A 23,428-nucleotide genomic window follows, 5' to 3' on the forward strand; every position below is an offset into this window, starting at 1 on the left:
GTTCTTTTATTTCTCCAGAAAGGGCTTTTATATCTCTTGAGAGGGTTTCTCTAATATCTTCCATGCCTTTTTCGAGCCCAGCTAGAACCTTGAGAATTGTCATTCTGAACTCTAGATCTGACATATTACCAATGTCTGTATTGATTAGGTCCCTAGCCTTCGGTACTGCCTCTTGTTCTTTTTTTTGTGTTGAATTTTTCCGTCTTGTCATTTTGTCCAGATAAGAGTATATGAAGGAGCAAGTAAAATACTAAAAGGGTGGCAACAACCCCAGGAAAATATGCTTTAACCAAATTAGAAGAGATCCCAAATCGTGAGGGGGGAGAAAGAGGATAAAAAGAGGTTCAAAAAGGAGGAAAGAAAAAAAAAGAAAAAAGAAAAAAAAAGAATTAAAAGAAAGCAAATAAAGAAAAATATAAAAAATAAAAAAATATATATATATTAGATAAACTAGTTAAAAAACGTTAAAAAAGAAAAGGTAAAAGTAAAAAAAAATTTATCAGAAGGTGAGAAAAAAAACAAAAAATGAAAAAGAAAAACATTAAATTAACTGCAAGACTAAAAAAAATCACAGGGAAAAAGCCATGAGTTCCGTGCTTTGCTTTCTCCTCCTCTGGAATTCTGCTGCTCTCCTTGGTATTGAAACCACACTCCTTGGTAGGTGAACTTGGTCTAGGCTGGATTTCTTGTTGATCTTTTGGGGGAGGGGCCTGGTGTAGTGATTCTCAAGTGTCTTTGCCCCAGGCGGAATTGGACCGCCCTTACCAGGGGCCGGTGTGAGTAATCTGCTCGATTTGCTTTCAGAAGCTCTTGTTCCCTGAGCGCTTTCCATAGAGTTCCGGAGGACGTGAATACAAATGGAAGCCTTCTGGTCTCCGGCCTGGAGGAGCCGAGAGCCCAGGGCCCCACTCCTCAGTGCGCCCTCAGAGAACAGCGCCCAGTAACTCTGCTCCGAGCTCACCGAGCCCAGCTCTGTGCCACTCAGACACCCCCGATCCTTCTGTGACCCTGCGGGACCTGAGGCCACGCTGACAAGGTTTTATTTATTTATTTGACAGACAGAGATCACAAGTAGGCAGAGAGGCAGGCAGAAAGAGAGGAAGGGAAGCAGGTTCCCTGCAGAGCAGAAAGCCCGATGCTGGGCTCGATCCCAGGACCCTGGGGTCATGACCTGAGCTGAAAGCAGAGGCTTTGACCCACTGAGCCACGCAGGTGCCCTGGTCTTGCTTTTTTAAATCCAGTCTGATACCCTGTGACTTTTGATTGGAGAATTTAGCCCATTTGCTTTTCAGAGTAACTATTGAAAGATATGAATTTAGTGCCATTGTATTACCTGTAAAGTTGCTATTTCTGTAGATTGTCTCTGTTTCTTTCTGGTTTATGTTACTCTTGGATTCTCTCTTTGCTTACAGGGTCCCCCTTAATATTTCTTGCAGAGCTGGTTTGATGGTCACATATTCTTTCAGTTTCCATCAGTCCTGGAGGCTCTTTACCTCTCCTTCCATTTTTTTTTTTTTTTTGAAACTTCAACGATCATTTATTCCCAAACTCAGTCAGAGTTAACTCTTTCCCCAGCTAACATATCAACAGCATCTCCAACAGAATCTAGGATAGAGGTGCAGACCTAATGAAGATTGTCTCCCCAACAGGAAATTAATATATATATATATATATATGTATATATATATCTGCATATTTCTAAAGCAGAAAAATTCACAGGGCTGCAAGGGGAAAAAAAAATCTCCACGTGATTTCAGTCCATAGAAAACAGCCTTTGGCAGTCTGTGTTGCCTTAAAAACCTAGGAGAAAAGCATTTCCTCGCTTAAAAAAATTTTTTTTAAATTCCCCCTTTCTTCAATTTCCACTGCTCACTCCTAGAAACACCCAGAGGATTAACTATGAAAATAAGCCCCAGCTCATTTCCCTCTGCCTATCTGTGAAGACTCACACAGCATTCTTCAATTTCTAGGCACTTGCAAACTGTCCTGCTTCCTTCAAGGAGGTGGGGGGGGCGGCTGAGGGCTCAGGAAAGGATGGAGGGAACAGATGTACTTGGCCAAGAACTGGAATGCCAGGCAGGACATGGGGGGGGTGCTTTCTAGATAAACAAACCTGACACCTTTAACCTAACGTCTAACCCGCAAGGTAAAAACAAATAGCAGCAGACTGTACCAAGAGGTGCTTCTGTCTCCTGTCCCCTTCTACCATAAGGTGACATTAGTTTTCTCTGTATTTGGCCCCCCACCCTCTCCCAAACACCGTGACAGCAGTTTTTAGGCCAAAGCCATGTTGCAAAGACAGCCATACAGTCCCAGGCAGGGGAGAGCCCTGGAGGCTTCTGTCTGGGTCATGCTGTCACTCCTGGCAAATACTTTGATAGCTTCCAAAAAACTGCCCAGAGACAGCCCTCTAAGTCAGGGTCACAGGTCCTTCCAGTTGATGGGCCCCTTGCCAGACTTCTGCAGCAGCTCATTGGTTTTAGAGAAATGTCTACATCCAAAGAACCCTCTGTACACCGACAACGGGGAGGGGTGGGCTGTCTGCAGCACGTGGTGGCGTTTCCTGTCAATGGCACTGCTTTTCTTCTGAGCCTAAGAGCCCCAGAGCAAAAAGAGCAGGCCACTGGAGTTCTGATTTAGCCAGGATACCACCGCATCAGTGAACTGCTCCCAACCTCTCTCTCCTAATGAGAATTAGCCTGATGTGCCTGGATTGTGAGAACAGCATTGAGTAAGAGAACACCTTGCTTGGCCCACCCGGATAAATCTCCGTGACCTGGATGAACGAAACTCTCTATGTCTGTAGACAGCTCTTTATAAGTGTTCTCCAAACTGGGTAGCAGTGGAATGGGTCTTTGAACACTAAAGCAGAGCCCATGGGCTTGGTTGGGTCCATGATACGGATCCTGTCCCAGGATAACAACCTTCACCTGTCTTATGTCACACATCTGGGTTCACGTGAAGACTTGGTGTAGGGATGAATAAACAGTGTAATGTTTTCTTTCTTCCACGACAAATCCCATTAGCTTGATTAAATATGGTTTCCCCAACTCCGCACTGAACAGCTTCTTCCAACTCTCACCGAAACCCTACGGAACGTTGGGCGTGGCGAGTCCAAGCAGGGCGGCGGCCTTGTTCCTCTGGATACGGATCAACTGCTCAGGGCTCAGTGGCAAGGAGGGCAGCATGCCGGGGTCCTCCTGCCCAGCCCGGGCCGGGCCTTCTTGGGGGGACTGACTGCCGCATCCCCACTCTCCTCAGCCACTGTCACCATGCCAGTCCCCAGGTTGGCCGGCTCGAAACTGTGGGCACGTCGCTTCCCGGCATGGGTCAGAGAGAAAAAGGAGTAGAGGGTCTTCTGGCCGATCATCCAGAGTGGAGGAGAGCGGCTGTGCGCTGCTGGGAGAACCCGCCGTCCTCTCCTTCCATTCTGAAGGACAGCCTTGCTGGATAAATTTTTCTTGCCTAAATGTTTTTCTAATTTAATACCCTGAATATATCATGCCAGCCCTTTCTGGCCTGGCAGGCCTTTGTGGATAGGTCTGCTGCCAGTCTAATGTTCCTACACCTGTAGGTTAGGAACCTCTTGTCTTGAGCTGCTCTCAGTGTTTCTCTTCATTTCTAAAATTTGGAAGCTTCACTATTACATACTGGGGTGTTGATCTATTTTTATTGATTTTGTGAGGGTTTCTCTCTACCTCTTGGATATGAATACCTGTTTCCTTACCCAGATTAGGGAAGTTCTCAGCTATGATTTGCTCAAATATACCTTCTGGTTCTCTCTGTCTTCTCCCTCAGGCATCCCAGTAATTCCTGTACAGTTTCATTGTATGGCATTGCTGATTTTTTGAAGCCTGCCCTGATGGTCCATTGGTTGTTTTTTTTCTTTTCCTCAGCTTCCTTCCTTTCCATCAACTTGCCTTCTATGTCACTTACTCTCTCTTCTCCCTCATTTACCCTACCTACTAGAGCTTTCAATTTAGACACATCTCAGTTATGGCATTTTTTTCAGTCTGATTAGATCTCATTTCTGCACTAAAAGATTCTCTAGTATCTTTTATGCCTTTTTTTCAAGCCCAGATAGTAACTTTGTAATTGTTATCTGATTTCCATCTGTGGCATTTTACTTATATCCCTATCAATTAGATCTGTGTCAGAGAATATTGCCCCTTGTTCTTCTTTTGTTGTGAATTACTCCTTCTAGTCATTTTGCCCAGAGAAAAATGTATGTTTGAATGAGTACTATCAAACAATCAACCATGACCTAAGCAAAATACACACTAGACAAATCCAAAGAGGTCAGAAAGCCGGAAAGAAAAGGAAAAGATGAAGAAAATGGAAAAAAAAAGAGAGAAAGAAAAAAAGGTGGGGTGAAGAGAGAATGTAATCTCACAGGGTGGACAAAACAGGGTGATCTGCTTTGTTCTGAGTGTGTTTTGGTCTCTGTGTTAGAAGACACTAAATCCCAAAATTGTGAAGAAAGTAAAACTTATATATATACAAAAATAAAATTGAATAGAGTGAAGGGAAGCCAAAAATGAAAAATATATGTATAAAATGTAAATTTCAAAAATGGAAGTTTATAAAAAGACTTAAAAACAAAGAATTGATAAAATAAAAGGCTAGTTGAAAAGGGAAAAAGAAAAAAAAAAGAAATGAAAAAATTTCAATGGAAAGATAAATGAATCATGAGGGAAAACCCCTCAAATTCTATATACTATTTTCCCCTAGTGCTGGAGTTTTACAGTCCTGTGTGGTCCGTAAAGTTGCTGTTCATCTGTTCTTTCAGTTGGTCTTCTGGACCTTCTGGGGGAGGGGCCTGCTGTGATGAGTTTCAGGTGTCTTTGACTGGGTGGAGTTTCACAACCCCTTGCCAGGGGGCCAGTGTCAGTGTTAAGCTGTTTTTAGTTGCTCTGTGTAGCTTTTGTTTCCTGAAGGCTTTCTGTGCTACTTTAGAGGATCAAGATAAAAATAGCTTTGTCTTGATCTCTAGTCCCAGAGCTAAAAGATCGTGGTCCCCTCTCTTTAGTAAACCCTCAGGGATAATTGGCCTTCACTTTTGTATGGCTAAACTCAGCTGACTCCTGGGGTGCATACCCACATTGATCCTCCCAGGAGAAGGCAGAGGGTCCCAGGCTTCTGCACTTTGTAGGGGCCTGGCATGGGGAGTGGTCTTGGGATCATGCCTGCACCCACTTCAGCCCTCCTGGAGGAAGGCAGGGGGGGTGGTGTCACTACTTTCTTGTGTTTTGCAGAGCTCTGGCACTGACAGTTGTTCCCCAGTCGTGTGTGGACATGCTGCAGCCCTCCCAGGGGAAGGAGGAGGGTCCCCACATTCCCGTGTTTTCAGGGTTCCCACAACAGAGAGCAGTCACCTGATGGTGCCATGGCTCATGATTTATGGTGAACCGAGCTGAGACTTCCCTCCCGGGCTCGGTGACTGTAAATAGTTTCCCCACTCCACTGATTGAGAACTCTACTGCCTCGGCACCCCCATTCTTCTTGTGACTTCAGAGATCCTGAGACCAGACTGTCCCACCTAGAGTTCTGCCCTGTTTCACCACCTGAGCACTTTTCATGCAGGGATATCCCTCATCTGCAGCAGACTTCTAAGGGTGCTGATTTTGCCCTCCAGGGCTATGTCACTTTCCAGTATCCAGCTTACTAAGACTCACCCCACCCTCTGCCAATTACTTTCTGACATATCCCCTCAGAATCACTTCTCCGACTCTCCTACCTTGCAAAAAGTGGTCACTTTTCTACTGGTAGAGTTCCAGATATTATATTCTTACATCTCAGGTTGAATTCATGGGTGTTCAGAATTGATAGTTATCTAGCTAAATTCAGTGGACCAGATGAAACAAAGTCTCCTACTCTTCCACAGTCTTGCTTCCTCTAGCAGCACTGGGCATTGCATGAAAGCAATGAATCACTAAATTTTACTCCTGAAATTAATATTACACTTTATGTTAACTGGAATTTAAAAACTTTTTTAAAAAAAGTATGAAATATCTAGGAAATAGTTTAACTAAAAAAGCAAAAGTCTTGTACAATGAAAATCTTAAAACATTTCTGAAAGAAATTAGACAAGACTCAAATAAAGACATGCTGTCTTCATGGGTAAGAAGCTTTAATCTTTTGATAGTACTACTCGAAGTTGTCTACAGATACAACACAATCCTTATCAAATTTTCAAGAGTCTTTTAGGCAGAAATAGAAAAGCCAATCCTAAAACTCCCGTGTAATTGCAAGAGACCCTAACAAGTCAAAGCGGTCTTGAAAAAGAATACATTTGAAGAACTAACTTTCTTTCTTTCTTCATTTCCTTTCCTTTCCTTTTTTTTTCTTTTCTTTTTCTTTCTTTTTTTTTCTTTTTTTGAAAATTCACTTTCTGATTTCAAAACTTACTACAAAGCTACAGTAGTCAAAAGAGCATGATCCAGGGGTACCTGGGTGGCTCAGTTGTTAAGTGTTTGCCTTTGGCTTGGGTTATGATTCCAGGGTCCTGGAATCAAACATGACATCGGGCTCCCTGCTTGGTGGGGAGCCTGCTTTTCCCTCTGCTTGCTGCTCCCCTCATCATGCTTGTCCTCTCCCTCCCTCCATCTCTCTCTCTGGCAAACAAATATATATATATTTTTAATAGCATTATCCTGATCAATGGTTGCAAGTGGGAGTACAGAAATAAACCCATACATGTCTGACCAATTGGTTTTTAACAAATTCACTAAGTGGGGAAAGATTAGTGCCTTCAATAAATATTGTTGGGGCAACTGGACTTCCACATGTAAAAGAATGATGTGGTATCCCTAGCAGACAGCATGTACAAAAACTAACTTAAAATTGGTCAATCACCTAAATGTAAAAACTAAAATCATAAAACCCTAGAAGCAAAGAGAGGGGCAAATCTTCATGATGTTATATTTGGCACTGGAATTTTAGATATATACAAAAAGCAACAAAGGAGAAATAGGTAAATTTGACTTCACCCAAATTAAAAACTTCTGTGCAGCAAAGGACATTATCCAGAAAATGAAAAGACCACTTTCAGAGTGGGAGAAAATTTTTGCAAATTACATATGTGATAGGATATTAATATTCAAATTTATAAAGAATTCCTACCGCTGGAAAAACCTATTTTAGGTTTTTGAAGATTGCCAAACTGTTTTCCACACTGCCTGCATCATTTTATATCTTACCAGCAATGTATAATAGTACTAATTCTCCACATATTTGCCAACACTTCTTTTCCCTTATTAAAATATTATAGATGAGCCAAAGTAGGTGTGAAATATCAATTTTACTATAGTTTTGCTTGGCTTTTCCTTATTGACTAATAAGGTTGAATATTTTTTTATGTACTTGTTGACCTTTTGTATATCTTCATTGGAGAAATGTCCATTCAAGTCTTATCCATTTTTAATCGTTTCACAAAACAGATATTCAAACAGATAATTGTTTTCATTTTTTTTATTTTGAAATTTTTACCATTTTAAAATTTTGTATTTCAATTCAATTTAATTAACATACATTGTAGTATTAGTTTCAGAGGTAGAATTGAGTGATTATCAGTTGCATACAATACCAGTGCTCATTGCATCAAGTGCCCTCCTTAATGCCCATCACCCAGTTACCCCATCTCCCCAGCCAACTCCCTCCAGCAACCCTCAGTTTGTTCCCTGTAGTTAAGAGTCTCTTATGGTTTGCATCCCTCTCTTGTTTTCATTTTATATATTTTTCTTTCCCTTCCCCACGTTCATCTGTTTTGTTTCTTATATTCCACATATGAGTGAAATCATACGTATTTGTCTTTCTTTGACTGAGTTACTTTGCTTAGCATAATACCCTCTAGTTCCATCCATGTTTCCATGTTGTTGCTAATGGCAAGATTTCATTCTTTTTTTAAAAATTTATTTATTTTTTTCAGTGTAACAGTATTCATTGTTTTTGCACCACACCCAGTGCTCCATGCAGTCCATGCTCTCTATAATACCCACCACCTGGTTCCCCCAACCTCGCACCCTCTGCCCGTTCAAAACCCTCAGATTGTTTTTCAGAGTCCATGGTCTCTCATGGTTCACCTCCACTTCCAATTTCCCTCAACCCCCTTCTCCTCTCCATCTTCCTTTGTCTGCCATGCTATTTGTTATGCTCCACAAATAAGTGAAACCATAGGATAATTGACTCTCTCTGCTTGACTTAATAATCTCTCCCAGTTCTGTCTATGTTGCTACAAAAGTTGGGTATTCATCCTTTCTGATGGATGCATAATATTCCATAGTGTATATGGACCACATCTTCCTTATTCATTCATCTGTTGAAGGGCATCTTGGTTCTTTCCACAGTTTGGCGACCATGGCCATTGCTGCCACAAACATTGGGGTACAGATGGCCTTTCTTTTCACTGCATCTGTATCGTTGGGGTAAATACCCAGGAGTGCAATTGCAGGGTCATAGGGAAGCTCTCTTTTTAATTTCTTGAGGAGTCTCCACACTGTTTTCTAAAGTGACTGCACCAACTTGCATTACCACCAACAGTGAAAGAGGGTTCCCCTTTCTCCACATCCTCTCCAACACACGTTGTTTACTGTCTTGTTAATTTTGGCCATTCTAACTGGTGTAAGGTGGTATCTCAATGTGGTTTTAATTTGAATCTCCCTGAGGGCTAGTGATGATGAACATTTTTTCATGTGTCTGGTAGCCATTTCTATGTCTTCATTGCAGAAGTGTCTTTCATATCTTCTGCCCATTTTTTGATATGATTGTCTGTTTTGTGTGTGTTGAGTTTGAGGAGTTCTTTATAGATCTTGGATATCAACCTTTTGTCTGTACTGTCATTTGCAAATGTCTTCTCCCATTCCGTGGGTTGCCTCTTTGTTTTCTTGACTGTTTCCTTTGCTGTGCAGAAGCTTTTGATTTTGATGAAGTCCCAAAAGTTCATTTTCGCTTTTGTTTCCTTTGCCTTTGGAAACATATCTTGAAAGAAGTTGCTGTGGCTGATATCGAAGAGATTACTGCCTATGTTCTCCTCTAATATTCTGATGGATTCCTGTCTCACATTCAGGTCTTTTATCCATTTTGAGTTTATCTTTGTGTACGGTGTAAGAGAATGGTCCAGTTTCATTCTTCTACATATAGCTGCCCAGTTTTCCCAGCACCATTTCTTGAAGAGACTGTCTTTTTTCCACTGTATATTTTTTCCTGTTTGTCGAAGATTATTTGCCCAGAGAGTTGAGGGTCCATATCTGGGCTCTCTACTCTGTTCCACTGGTCTATGTGTCTGTTTTTATGCCAGTACCATGCTGTCTTGATGATCACAGCTTTGTAGTAAAGCTTGAAATCAGGTAATGTGATGCCCCCCATTTTATTTTTGTTTTGCAACATTTCCTTAGCAATTCGGGGTCTCTTCTGATTTCATACAAATATTTGGATTATTTGTTCCAGCTCTTTGAAGAATACCGGTGGAATTTTGATCGGAATGGCATTAAAAGTATAGATTGCTGTAGGCAGTATAGACATTTTAAAAATGTTTATTCTTCCAATCCAAGAGCATGGAATGGTCTTCCATCTTTTTGTGTCTTCTTCAGTTTCTTTCATGAGTGTTCTGTAGTTCCTCGAGTACAGATCCTTTACCTCTTTGGTTAGGTGTATTCCCAGCTATCTTATGGTTCTTGGTGCTATAGTAAATGGAATCGATTCTCTAATTTCCCTTTCTGTATTTTCATTATTAGTGTATAAGAAAGCCACTGATTTCTGTATATTGACTTTGTATCCTGCCATGTTGCTAAATTGTTGTATGAGTTCTAGTAGTTTGGGGGTGGAGTCTTTTGGGTTTTCCATATAAAGAATTACGTCATCTGCAAAGAGAGAGGGTTTGACTTCTTCATTACCAATTTGGATACTTTTTATTTCTCTTTGTTGTCTGAATGCTGTTGCTGGGACTTCTAATACTATGTTGAACAAGAGTGGAGAGAGTGGGCATCCTTGTCATTTTCCTGATCTCAACAGGAAGGCTGCAAGCTTTTTCCCATTGAGGATGATATTTGCTGTGGGTCTTTCATAGATAGATTTGATGAAGTTGAGGAATGTTCCCTCTATCCCTAAACTTTAAAGAGTTTTAATCAGGAACGGATGCTGGATTTTGTCAAATGCCTTTTCTGCATCAATTGAGAGGACCATGTGGTTCTTCACTCTTCTCTTATTAATTTGTTCTATCACATTGATTGATTTGCAAATGTTGAATCATCCTTGTAGCCCAGGGATGAATCCCACCTGGTCATGGTGGATAATCTTTTTAATGTGCTGTTGGATCCTGTTTGCTAGGATATTGTTGAGAATCTTAGCATCCATATTCATCAATGATATTGGTCTGAAATTCTCCTTTTTGGAAGGGTCTTTGCCTGGTTTGGGGATCAGGGTAATGCTGGCTTCATAGAAAGAGTCTGGAAGTTTTCCTTCTGCTTCAATTTTTTGAAACAGCTTCAGGAGAATAGGTGTTATTTCTTCTTTGAAAATTTGGTAGAATTCCCCAGGGAATCTATCAGGTCCTGGGCTCTTGTTTTTTGGGAGGTTTTTGATCACTGCTTCAATCTCATTACTAGATATTGGTCTATTAAGGTTGTCAGTTTCTTCCTGGTTCAATTTTGGGAGTTTATAGTTTTCTAGGAATGCATCCATTTCATCTAGGTTGCTTAGCTTATTGGCATATAACTGTTGATAATAACTTCTGATGATTGTTTCTACTTCCTTGGTGTTCATTGTGATATCTCCCTTTTCATTCATAATTTTATGTATTTGAGCTTTCTCTCTTTTCTTTTGGATTAGTGTGCCCAATGGTTTATCAATCTTATTGATTCTTTCAAAAAACCAGCTTCTAGTTTCATTGATACATTCTACTGTATCTCTGGTTTCTACCTCATCAATCTCAGCTCCAATCTTGATTATTTCCCTTCTTATGTGTGGATTTGGTTTGATTTGTTGTCGATTCTCCAGTTCTTTAAGGTGTAGAGACAGCTGGTGTATTCTAGATTTTTCAATTTTTTTGAGGGAGGCTTGGATGGCTATGTATTTCCCCCTTAGGACCACCTTTGCTGTATCCCATAGGTTTTGCACAGAAGTGTCTTCATTCTCATTGGTTTCCATGAATTGTTTCAGTTCTTCTTTGATCTCCTGGTTGATCCAAGCATTCTTAAGCAAGGTGGTCTTTAGCTTCCAGGTGTTTGAGTTCCTTCTGAACTTTTCCTTGTGAGTGAGCTCCAGTTTCAAAGCATTGTGATCTGAGAATGTGCAGGGAATAATCTCAGTCTTTTGGTATCGGTTGAGTCCTGATTTGTGACCCAGTGTGTGGTCTATTCTGGAGAAGGTTCCATGTGCACTAAGAAGATTGAGTATTCTGTTGTTTTAGGGTGGAATGTTCTGTATATATCTATGAGGTCTATCTGGTCCAATGTGTCATTCAATGCTCTTGTTTCTTTATTGATTTTCTGCTTTGACGATCTGTCTATTACTGAGAGAGGCATGTTAAGATCTCCTACTATTAGTGTATTCATATCAATATGACTCTTTATCTTGATTAACAGTTTTCTTATGGAATCGGCTGCTCCCATATTGGGGGCATAGATATTTACAATTGTTAGATCATCCTGGTGGATAGTCCCTTTAAGAATGATGTAGTGTCCTTGTATCTCTGACTACAGTCTTTAGCTTAAAATCTAATTTGTCTGATATGAGAATCACTACCCCGGCCTTCTTTTGAGGCCCATTGGCATGAAAGATGCTTCTCCATCCCTTCACTTTTAGTCTGGGTGTATCTTTAGGTTCAAAATGGGTCTCTTGTAGAAAATATATGGATGGGTCCTGTCGTTTTATCTAATCTGCAACCCCGTGCCATTTTATGGGCACATTTAGGCCATTCACATTGAGAGTGATTATTGAGAGATACATTTTTATTTACATCGTGTTACCTTTGATGTCTTTCTTTCTGTAGATTGTCTCTATATTTCTGTTCAATACTATTCTTAAGATTTTTCCTCTTTTATAGAACCCCCCTTAATATTTCCTCTAGTGTTGTCTTGGTGGTTGCATAGTCTTTTAAGCCTTGCCGGTCTTGGAAATGCTTTATCTCTCCATCCATTTTGAATGTCAGTCTTGCTGGATAAAGTATTCTTGGTTGCATGTTCTTCTCATTTAGTGCCCTGAATATATCTTGCCAGCCCTTTCTGGCTTGCCAGGTCTCTGTGGACAGGTCTGACGTTATTCTGATGGGCTTTCCTCTGTAAGTAAGGAGCCTCTTTGTTTTAGCAGCTTTCAAGAGATTATATCTACAATTATGAGTCCTCAATTTGGCTATCAGGTGCCTTGATGTTTTTCTGGAATCTATAATCTTGGGTGGAGACCGTTTGCCTCTAGTACATGAACACTGGTTCCATTCATGAGATTGGGAAAATTTTCATGAAGAACTTGTTCCACTATATCTTCTAGATTTCTTTCTTTCTCCTCCCCTTCAGGGATTCCAATAATTCTGACGTTGGAACCTTTCATGGCATCATTTATTTTCCTGATTCTGTTTTCATGGCTTCTAAGCTGTTTGTTCCAAGCTTCCTACTGATCCTTTCTCTCCGTTTGTCCTCCAGATCACTAATTCTATCTTCTTTCTCAGTTACCCTAGCTTGAGGGAATTTAGATTAGATTGGAACTTATTGAGAGCATTGTTAACCTCATCCCTGGTAGCTTTCAGCTCTCCCCTAACATTGAAAACATGATCTCTGGTCGCTTTCAGTTCTTCCCTAATCAATTCCATTTGGTCATTCATGGCTTTCTCCAACCTAGCTATTGCCTGCATAATTGTTATCCTGAATTCTCTTTCCAACATATTGTCTATGCTGATAGCCATTAGCTCTGTTGCAGAAGGCCCATCCTCTGTATTTTTCTTCTGTTGGGCATTCCTCCTCCTAGTCATTTTGGTGAGAGATGGCTGAACGGATGTAGCTGGATGTATCAACCGTGGTGCAGTCAAGGTGCACCCTGGAATGCTTCTGAGCAATCAGGGTTCCCCACCCAAATGAGAGAAAAAAGAAAAGAAAAAGAAAAAGAGAGAGAGACAGTAAAGAAAGGGAAGATCAAAGAGAAGGTTCAGCCCAAATGGCCCCAAGGTAAGATTTATGAAGTATACAAACAGAAACAGACAAACAAAAAGACTGATAAAAGTATATGACAAGAGAAAAAAATTATATATATATGCAAATAAAGGAAGAACCTAGTTAAAAAGAACCCCAAGTGTAAGATTTATATACTATCAGAACAAACACAAAACCACAGAAACAATGGTGGAAGAAAAAGATGGGAGAGTTGTTATAAATTCTCAGTGTGGGTGAGGAAGATTGTTTTGATTCTTCCTGGATGTATCTTGATATCTTTGTGAAAGGACTCAACTTTCCTAAGATAAAGGGGGAGTAAAAATTGGTTTACCTATAGGGCTAGCATTGATTGGGGAAAGGGGATTACCTTGAAGTTAAACTTTATATGAATATTAGAAAATAAAAATAAAAAAGGAATAAACTAGACTAAACTAAACTAAAATTAAAAAAAAAGAAATTTAAGAAATAGAAATGCAAAAGGAAAACACAGGTGTATATATCAAAAAGTTCAGTTTAGAAGATTATTATGGAATTTGATGTACTGTATATCTCACTGTGATGGTAAATAGGTTAAAAAATCATCTATTAAAAAAATGAGCCAGAATAGTGGGAATGAATTAAAAATAAAAGTTGTCCTATGAAGTAGTGGTGGTGGTTCTCTTGTAGTCTTTTTTTTTTTTTTTTTTTTTTCCTGGTTGGTTTTCTGGGGGAGGGGCCTGCCTTATGGGTTTTCAGTCAATGATGTTCTCTGAGTTAAGACGGGGGCGGGCTCTGAGGAAACTGGTTTTTTCAGGCTTTTGTTCTCTGGAAGTTTTTATGTTGTTTCACTTTTTTCTCTCTCACCTTGACCGCTTTTGATGGTTTTTGTAGGTTTAGAGGAAATCAAACTGCACCCTGACCTCCCTCTCAGAAATCTCAGTCTGGCTGCAGAGCTCAAATAAACCCCCTTGGCCACTGGCAGAACAGGTTCCGAGTCGCGGTCCCTGGGGACACAGGATTTTTTGCTTGTACCCAAAACCACAGCAGAGGCGGCTGTCTGGGCAGCTCCAGACTGCCAGAAAGGTTCCAAGCAGTGATTGCACACTGAGATTTTCCCACTGGCCCTGGCTGGGAGTACCTGGTTTTCCAGGGTCCGAGAGCACTGGGCTGGCGCCTGTACGCACCTCTCTCAGGGGAGGGCGTGAGGCGTGACTCGGACTCTGATAGCACGGCAGGGCACTTGCGTGGGGACTGCAAAAAAGTTGTACTTCTGTTGGCTGGCAGCTCCTCATGGGAGCCGGGCCCCACACGCTCTCAGGTGCGCTGGTGGCTCAGGGACCAAGACCTGGTTTCTCCACCGCACTCTCTCTGGCTCTGTACCAGGAGTGGCTGTCCTGGGTCTGGGGACTTAAGCTCCTGTCCCTAATGCCCTGATTCCCACGATTGCCCCCCCCCCCCCCAGTGATCCTTTGCTCTTTTTGAGTGCTTTCTACCAGACTCCGGAGTTAATGCTTGTCCCCAGATGCAGGGCACTCTCGTATTGGGATATTACTTTCCAATGGATCGCCTCTGGTGGCTCCCTTCCCCTTTTGTTTATCTTCCAATATCAGTCTGACTTTCCCACTCCCTTTACCTGCCCACTGGCATCTTCTGCTCTGGTAGAGATCCAGACATGTATAATTCTGATCTTAGGCTGATTTCGTGGGTGATCAGAGTTCTTTAGAAGGTAATCAGCTCACTTTAGGGTACAGGTTGAAAGAGCACCTCCTCCTACTTCCCCGCCATCTTGTCTCCCCTCAAGATTTCATTCTTTTTGATGGCTGAGTAATAGTCCATTGTGTGTGTGTGTGTGTGTGTGTGTGTGTGTGTATGTGTGTGTGTGTGTTGGCAATTGTGGGCTTTGCTGTTATAAATGTTGGGGTGCATATACCCCTTCAAATCACTATGTTTGTATCCTTTGGATAAATACCTACTAATGCATTGCTAGGTCATAGAGTAGTTCTATTTTCAACTTTTTGAGGAGCCTCTCTGCTTTTCCAGAGAGGCTGCACCAGTTTGCTGTCCTACCAACAGTGTAAGAGGATTCTCCCTTCTCCACATCCTTGCCAACATCTGTTGTTTTCTGAATTCAAACAGATACTTGTATACCAATATTCACTGCAGCATTATTCACTATAGCCAAGAGGTAGAACTGGCCCTGTGTGCAGGAACAGATGAATGGATGTATATAGACATGCATGCACATGTACACACAGAAATAGATAAATAAAATTCTTTCATAAAAAGGAATAAAGTTCTGATACATACTACAAAATGTTTAAAGCTTGAAGACATTGTGCTAGATGGACTAAGCCATATACAAAATACAAGTATTGTATGATTCCACTTATATGTGATACCAAGAATAGTCAAATTTACAGAAACAAAAAGTAGATTAGAGGTTAATAGGGGCTACTTGTAGTGGTTGGGAATGGGAACTTATTTCTTAATAAATATAGAGTTTCTGTTTGGAGTGATGAAATAGTTGTGATACTTACACAATACTGTGAATGTAAAAAAAAAAAAAAGTCTGAACTGCACATTTAGAAGTGATTAAAATGGGGGCTCCAGGGTGGCTCAGTTGGTTAAGCGGTTGCCTTCAGCTCAAGTCATGATCCTGGAGTCCCAGGATCAAGTCCTGCATTGGACTCCCTGCTCAGCAGGGAGGCTTCTCCCTTTGACCCTCCCCCTTCGCATGCTCTCTCTCTCTCTCTCCCTCAAATAAATAAAAAAATAAAAATGATTAAAATGGTGAGTTCTATGTTACATATCTTTTACCATTATAACAAAATTTGTAAGCTATAATAAACACAAAAGATAGACAAACTGACAATGGAAAAGAATACAGGTCCAGAGACAGATTTATCCATATATGGTAATAGAAAAACATTTCTGGACTTCTGTGTCATAGACAAAAGTCAATTCTGGAAGGATTGCATGCAATGAAAAAAAAAGATAAAAGTTTGTTTGTTTGTTTGTTTTTCTAATATCTCTTTTTTTGAAATTAAGAATTTATTTTTTAGAGAAGTTTTAAGTTCACAGCAAAATTAAGGGGCAGGTAGAGAGATTTCTTATATACCCAGTGCCTCTTGCCACACAAAACATCCCCTGTTATCAATTTCCTCCTCCAAAGTGATACACTTGTTATGACTGATGAACCTACACCAAGAGAGTATCACTCAGAGTCCATAGTTTACATTAGTTTTTTTCTTGGTGTTGTACCTTATATGGTACAACCTTATATGGGTTTGGACAAAAGCATAATGATGTTTCTATCATTATGGTATCACACAGAGTGTTTTCATTGCCTAAATATCCTGTGTTCCACCTGTTCATCTATTCCCCTTTTCCAACCCTTGGTAGCCACTGATCTTTTCATGTCTCCATAGTTTTACCCTTTCCAGAATGTCATATAGTTAGAATCATACATTATGTAGCCTTTAAAGATTGACTCCTTTCATTTAATAATATGCATTTAAGGCTCCTGTATGTCTGTTTGTGACTTGATGACTCATTTATTTTCAGTGCTGTTGTCTGAATATACCACAGTTTATTAATCCATTCACCTACTGAAAGACTTTGTGGTTGCTTCCAAGTTTTAGTAATTAGGGGTAAAAGTTCTAAAAACAGCCATGTGCAGGTTTTTGTGTGCATGCAAGTTTTCAGCTCCTTTGAGTAAATACCAAAGAGTATGATTGTTGGATTGTACGGTAACAATGTGTTTCATTCATAAGAAACTGCCAAATGTCTCCCAAAGTGACCATGTCATTTTGCATCCCATCAGCAATGTATGAGAATTCCTGTTGCTCCACATTCTTACTAGCACTTGATATTATCAGTGTTCCAGATTTTGGTCATTCTAATAGGTACGTAGTAGTAATATCCCTTTATTCTTTTAAACTGAATTTGCCTGATTATGTATTATGTGGAGCATCTTTTCATATACTTGTCATCTGTATATCTTGTCTGGTGAGGTGTCTCTTTAGGAATTCAGCCTACATTTTATTGAGGTGATTTGTTTTGTAATTGTTAAGTCTTCAGAGTTTTTTGTATATTTTGGTAACAGTCCTTTATCAGCGTATCTTTTGCAAATGTTTTCTCCCAGTCTGTGGCTTGCCTCCTCATTCTGTGGACAATGTTTTGCAGAATGGAAGCTTTTAATCTTAATGAAGTCCAGCTTAACAATTTTTTCTTTCATGAATTGTACTTTGATGTTATATCTAAAAAGTCAGTGCGTACTGAAGGTCATTAAATTTTCTCCTATGTTATCTTTGAGGAGGTGTACTATTGCATTTCACATTTAGGTTTGTGATGTATTTTGAGTAAATTTTTGTCAAGGGAGGGGCATCTGTGTGGCTCAGTGGGTTAAAACCTCTGCCTTCGGCTCAGGTCATGATCCTATGGTCCTGGGATCGAGCCCCACATCGGGTTCTCTGCTTAGTGGGGGCCTGATTCCTCCTCTCTCTCTGCCTGCCTCTCTGCCTTCCTGTGATCTCTGTCAAATACATAAATAAAATCTTTAAAAACATTTTTTTTTGTAAAGGGAGTAATGTCTGTGTTTAGATTAACATTTTTGCATGTGGATGCTCAGTTGTTCCAGCACCATTTGTTGAAAAACTATTTTTGCTCCATTTTGTTGACTTTGCTCAATGAAGATTTTAGAAGACAGAGAGGACATCTTCATGAACTGGCATAGGCAACAATTTCTTAAATAGATTGTAAAAACCACTAAACATAAAGGGAAATTTTAATGAGTATACTATGTTAAGTTTAAGATCTTGGGTTCATTAAAACACACATTAGACAGTGAAAAAAATCAAGCCACAGAATTGAAGTTATGTTTCATCAATATGTATGATAGAGGATCGATAGTCCAGATTATTAAAAAACAAAATCAAAACAAACAAACAAAACAAAACCCCTCTTTTGCTGCAAACCAGTAAGTAAAAGGCCACCTGATTGAAAAAAACAACAACAAACAAACAAACCAAAAAACCCAAAAGTCTTAAAGAGGCAGCTCCCACAAACAGATGTTCATGTGGCCAATAAACATAGGAAAAGGTGCTCAGTTTCAATAGTCATCAAGGAATTGCAAATTAAAGCCCAATGACATGGCTATATTTCACGTTAGCAAAAAGACACAAAGCCCCTATACCAAACACATGGGCATGGGAATTGGTACAACCACTTTGGAAAATGGACAGAATCTGTTAAAGCTGAACATTTTCATGCCTCTGACCCCAAAATTCCACTCGTAGGAATGGAATTTGCCCAACAGAAATATGTGTCTATACACAGTAAGAATCATATGCCCAAATCTTGATAGCATCCTTATCATAATAACCTCAAACTGGAAACTACCAAATGTCCATCAGTGGTAGAATAGATGAATAAATGTATTTATTCACATTCACAACAGTGAAATACCATGCAGCAATGAGAATGAGCGCAATACAACTACATGCAACAATGTGCATAATGTTGAGTGGGAAAAATCCACATAACATTACATTACTGCATGATTCTATTTTTATAAATACAAACATATATATATGGGAGCTGCTGGAGTGTTTCTTTCTCTGAGTGCCGATTATAGAGGTGTGCTTAGTTTGTGAAATTCATTGATCTACATACCTATAATTTCGCACTTTTCTGTATGTATGAAGCATGTTAATACATCAATCACATTTTCCAAAAACACATGTATATTTTTACAAATGGATAATTTAAAGAAATACATCAAGTGAAAAATAGGTGTTACAGATATGAGCATGCGGATTGAATGACCAAACTTTGGAGACAATTGCATGATGTAACTACTCATTATTTCACATATCTTCCTTCTACTTGGCCAGCTCAGTAGCACCCCATTTCATTCCCCCTGACCCCACCTTCAGTCCTCAGGGCCTATCCACCCAAGCATTCTTTTCTTAGAGGTGGAGATAAGCAGACCCTCAGGCCCAGGTGTCCTTGCTGCTTTCTGGCTCAGGGAAATAAGCCCGATGAGCAGGCTGAAAGCTGTTTGAGGAACTTAGCATCTGAGAAAACAGACTTGATGTAACCAGGTCACAAAACTGGTTAGCTACAGAAATATGTTTAAATACATCTCAGAGGACTTGCCTCCCAGTGTTCCACACCAATTTAGAGGATTTCAAGGAGTAATCCCTAATTCTATAATCTCCATTCAAATCACCCACTGTGGCATATAAAATCCCTCCCTTGCAAAAGTTTCTCCTCTGGCCCTTCACAGTAGCAGCTCTCTGCAGATGTCTGATGCTCAGGGAGCCCCAGAGGTGACCTTAAGTGGTGGAGGTGGGCAGGGTGGACAAGGTGCTGTGCAGTTGTCCACTTGGACTAGGGCTAGCTCCCTGAGCATCCTGTTACAGCACTATGTCTAACACTGTGGTTTTTATTCCATCTGCAGATCCTTCTGACCCATCCCTTCTGCCATGAAGATCGCAGTGATTGGGCAAAGCTTGTTCGGCCAGGAAGTTTACTGCCACCTCAGGAAGGAGGGCCATGACGTCGTGGGTGTATTCACTGTCCCAGACAAGGATGGGAAGGCTGATCCCCTCGGTGAGTGGGTGGGCCAGGAATAGGGAAAGGGGGTGCCCAGGCAGGCAGGTAGCTATGGGCAGGAGCAGAAGTCTTGTGGTGGTCATGGACATCCCTGGCTAGAGGCAGCCCTACATGGCCCACCTTGAATCCTGCTCAGGTGCCAACCAGCTGCCTGGCTTTTCTGGAACAAAATAGAGACCCCTTCCCCAACTGATCATGGGGTGGGGCTTGTGTCCTAGAGAAGGGTCAGAGAGAAGCCCAGTCTGCCCCCAGGGTCCTACTGTCTGACAATTTCAGGCTTCTCTGACCCCAGCACCAGGCTCTGGAAGGGCTGCTGCCAGGTGGGAGGTACCGCAGGTCACAGTTCCCAAATATGAATGTTCAGGGTATCTCCATCAGTGGGAGTGCCTGCTATGCAAAGTGCTAAGCCCTTCCCTGGGAGTTTCTGTCCAAAAGGGTGGGGTTGAGTCTGAGAATTTGCATTTCTAACAAGTTCCCAGGTGATGCTGATGCATCTAGCTCTATGAGATGCATAGTTTAAGAATCACTAGCCTCTAGACTGGGAGCCTCAGCAGCACTTCGGGATGCAAGGGCCTCAGCTCAAATGTACAGACAGGGACACTCAGGTCCTTCAGAGGCCAGATGGATGCAGAATATAGAGCAGAGGTTAAAAACCGAAGGCCAGATTGAGAAAAGAGCCTTGTGGGGCTGGCCAAGAACAGGGACATGGTTCATAGGGATAATGAATCTCGCTAGACTGAGAAGCACAGCTGACCCTTGGACCCAGGTCCAGCACCACTGTGATGCTAACCAGGCATCAGTCTCAGACTTGACCCCAGTGTGACCTGTGATATAGCCTGACCTCACCATAGCCTGAGCCCTGCCCTCAGCCACTAAATGACCACTGATACTAGTCTCTGAGACTAGACCCAGATGGAGCCTGGCTGGGACTTGACCCTGACCTTGGATGTCTTGCAGAAGTATTCCCTTGATCACAGTATGAACAGCTTTTGCAAGCACAGTCTAGTCTGCTCACTTTGATCCCCCCCTCCCTTGATATCCCCAAATGCAAGGCAGAGACAGAGGGGGCTAGAAAGCAGGTCAGGTCTAGTCAGAGGCTAGTCATCATGCTGGGTCTTCTAACAGAGAACCCAGTACAGGGATGTGTTTGTTAGGTCCTGACGAGGGCAGGCAAAAGAGAACTCCAAGCTGTTGGGGTAGTGATTGCTGAGGGCAGATGTCACCTTTCAGGCTAGGTAAACAGAGGGAAGCTGTAACCTGTAGAACTTGGAAGCTTGTTGGGCTATGCTGAGCATGCTGCTCACAGGCGCTGGGGACTGGGTGAGGTGGGGTCCCTGCACGCTGAGACCTGGAACTCAGAGGGTGGACATGGGAGGAAGATGTACGTTCAGGCCAATTCTGCAGATATTGGGAAAACAGCAAACTAATTCAGTGGCTACTCTGGGGAGACAGTGCCGCTTCCGGGGTGAAGAAGTGAGGCAGGAGGGTGGGGGGCTGTCAGGACCAGAACCTGACAAAGAGCAAATCCCTTCTTTCCCCTTTTCCTCAGCCTTTTAGTCTCCCTCCAACACCACTTATCAGTAGTGCTTGACACGGAGCAGCTGATGAAACAGGAATGTAATGTGCAGGGTCCCCGCTGCCATTCCAGAGAGCAGGAGAAGGGTGGAGGACAGTAACTTGGGGACAGCATGACGAGGCCACAGGAAGGGTTGAGGAGAAGGGCCCAGTCTTCGGGGGCCAGACAAGAGTCTGAGTGGGGGGAAGCTTAGATGTCTTGGAGGTCAGCAGCAGTCTGTCTGTGCAGAGGAGCCCTGCAACCTTGCCCTTGGCCAGTGCTATCCCCTCGGTGCTATCCCTTCTGTGCTGCCCAGTGGAGCTTCGCTGTGTGGTAGGGAAGGATAGGAGGGACAGGCTGGGAGAGAAGATGCAGGAGTCACTCTGTTGGGAAGGCGGCAGTGGCTGTGGGTGGGTGCATACAGGGAGGGGCCGGTTTCTCACCTGCTGCTCCATAGGCCTAGAAGCCGAGAAGGATGGAGTACCAGTGTTCAAGCTCTCCCGCTGGCGGGTAAAAGGACAGACCCTTCCTGATGTGGTGGCGAAGTACCAAGCTTTGGGTGCCGAGCTCAACGTCCTGCCCTTCTGCAGCCAGTTCATCCCTATGGAGGTTATCAATGCCCCCCACCATGGCTCCATCATCTACCACCCGAGTCTGCTCCCCCGGCACCGAGGGGCCTCGGCCATCAACTGGTGAGACAGAGCGAAAACACCCCCCTCTGCCCAGAAGTCATCCTACCCTAGCACAGAGCAGGCATCATGAAGAGCCGCATCCTGTCAGATGCTGACAGACGGCATCCACACAGCTGACTGGTGAGGTGTGACGGGTAATCAGGAGTGCCAGAGAGAACTAGGGACTGGCCTTATCAAGTGCTCTGTGCTTCCCCAGGAAACTGGGAAGTGAGCACTTCAGTGTTCCTATCCTGTAGGAGGGTCACTGGGACAGAGCTGGTTAAGGTGTTCACACAAGGTCACCAACTCAGGTCATGGGACCAGAGGCCTACATTAACCCACAACGTTGCATCCCTCTTGGAAAGGGTAGAGATGAAGTAAGGGTCACCTGAAGAAGACAGTTGGACTTGAGAAGCACTCAGAAGACAATAAATGGGATGATGTGACTGATGGGTACTGCAGTTCAGTTGGGTGATCAGCAAGGGGAGATATCCAAGCTGGGAAGAGAGTACGTTTCTAGTCAGACAGGGATTCAGGCTCCCTGACCTCTGGTTACATCACTTATCTGGGCCTCAGTTTCCTTATCTGTAAAAGGGGCATATAATGCCTGCGACAACTGTTGGGTATTATGTCACATCAGGCATATAGGGCTTTTACCACAACACCTAGCAAGTGGTTGGTGTCAGTAAATGCCTTCTCTTTCCAGGTCTCACCTGAACAGGTATCAGTTCCCTTAGGGGTGGGGCATGGAGGAGGTTGTTGGAGGGTGACCAGAGGCCCCAGGAGCTGCCCCCAGTCTGCCCTTCTCCCTTGGTCCTTCCTCCTGGACTCAGGCTCTCATACTTTTGCTCCCCAGGACCCTCATTCATGGAGACAAGAAAGGGGGGTTTACCATCTTCTGGGCAGATGATGGTTTGGACACTGGGGACCTTCTGCTCCAAAAGGAGTGTGAGATCCTCCCGGATGACACCGTGAGCACTCTGTACAACCGCTTCCTCTTCCCTGAAGGCATCAAAGGGATGGTAAGTGCTGGGAGCTGGCCACACCACATGTGAGCCTCCCTGTTCTTGGTGCTCTTTCTAGGCCAGCCCCCACCAGGCTGCTCCTCAATTCGAGGATGCTGGAGGGAGAGAGCTCTCATTTCAGGGTCTCAAAGAGGCAAGATTAGGACATACAGTGTATTATGTTAGGCAAGACTCTTGGCAGTGTTAGGCAACTGACAGAACCCAATTCAGAAAGCTTATCCAAGAAGGGAACATTTTTGACCCATTTAATATGGAAGACAAGAGGCAAATGTGGTGTCAAGCATGGCTGAGTCCAGAAGCATAAGCCATGTCATAGGATTTTATATCTCTGTCCCCTTACTGATTCTGTTTTTCTGTTGAATTATCTTCATCTTCAGGTGGGCTGCCATCAAATGGGAGAAAAGGCAGTTGCTGGTGGCTCAAGGGTTATACCTCTTGATTCCA

The 23,428-nt window shown here is 42.4% G+C and overlaps 1 protein-coding gene and 1 pseudogene across 4 annotated transcripts in view; one reads left to right on the plus strand and one right to left on the minus strand.

Annotated features, from left to right (window-relative positions):
* The window catches only part of ALDH1L1 (aldehyde dehydrogenase 1 family member L1), a 126,749-nt gene that overhangs the window by 15,703 nt on the left and 87,618 nt on the right, over positions 1 to 23,428 (plus strand). For all 4 annotated transcript variants that reach the window (XM_059161965.1, XM_059161967.1, XM_059161968.1 and 1 more), the window contains exons 2-4: positions 19,579 to 19,730; positions 21,746 to 21,980; positions 22,816 to 22,981. In XM_059161965.1, coding sequence (XP_059017948.1) covers positions 19,604 to 19,730; positions 21,746 to 21,980; positions 22,816 to 22,981 — 528 coding nt within the window. In that variant the 5' untranslated portion in view covers positions 19,579 to 19,603. The remainder of the gene's footprint in view (positions 1 to 19,578; positions 19,731 to 21,745; positions 21,981 to 22,815; positions 22,982 to 23,428) is intronic.
* Positions 2,413 to 3,370, minus strand: LOC131824325 (uracil-DNA glycosylase-like; annotated as a pseudogene).

Source organism: Mustela lutreola, chromosome 2 (assembly GCF_030435805.1).
Source record: "Mustela lutreola isolate mMusLut2 chromosome 2, mMusLut2.pri, whole genome shotgun sequence".
NCBI classification, from domain to species: domain Eukaryota; kingdom Metazoa; phylum Chordata; class Mammalia; order Carnivora; family Mustelidae; genus Mustela; species Mustela lutreola.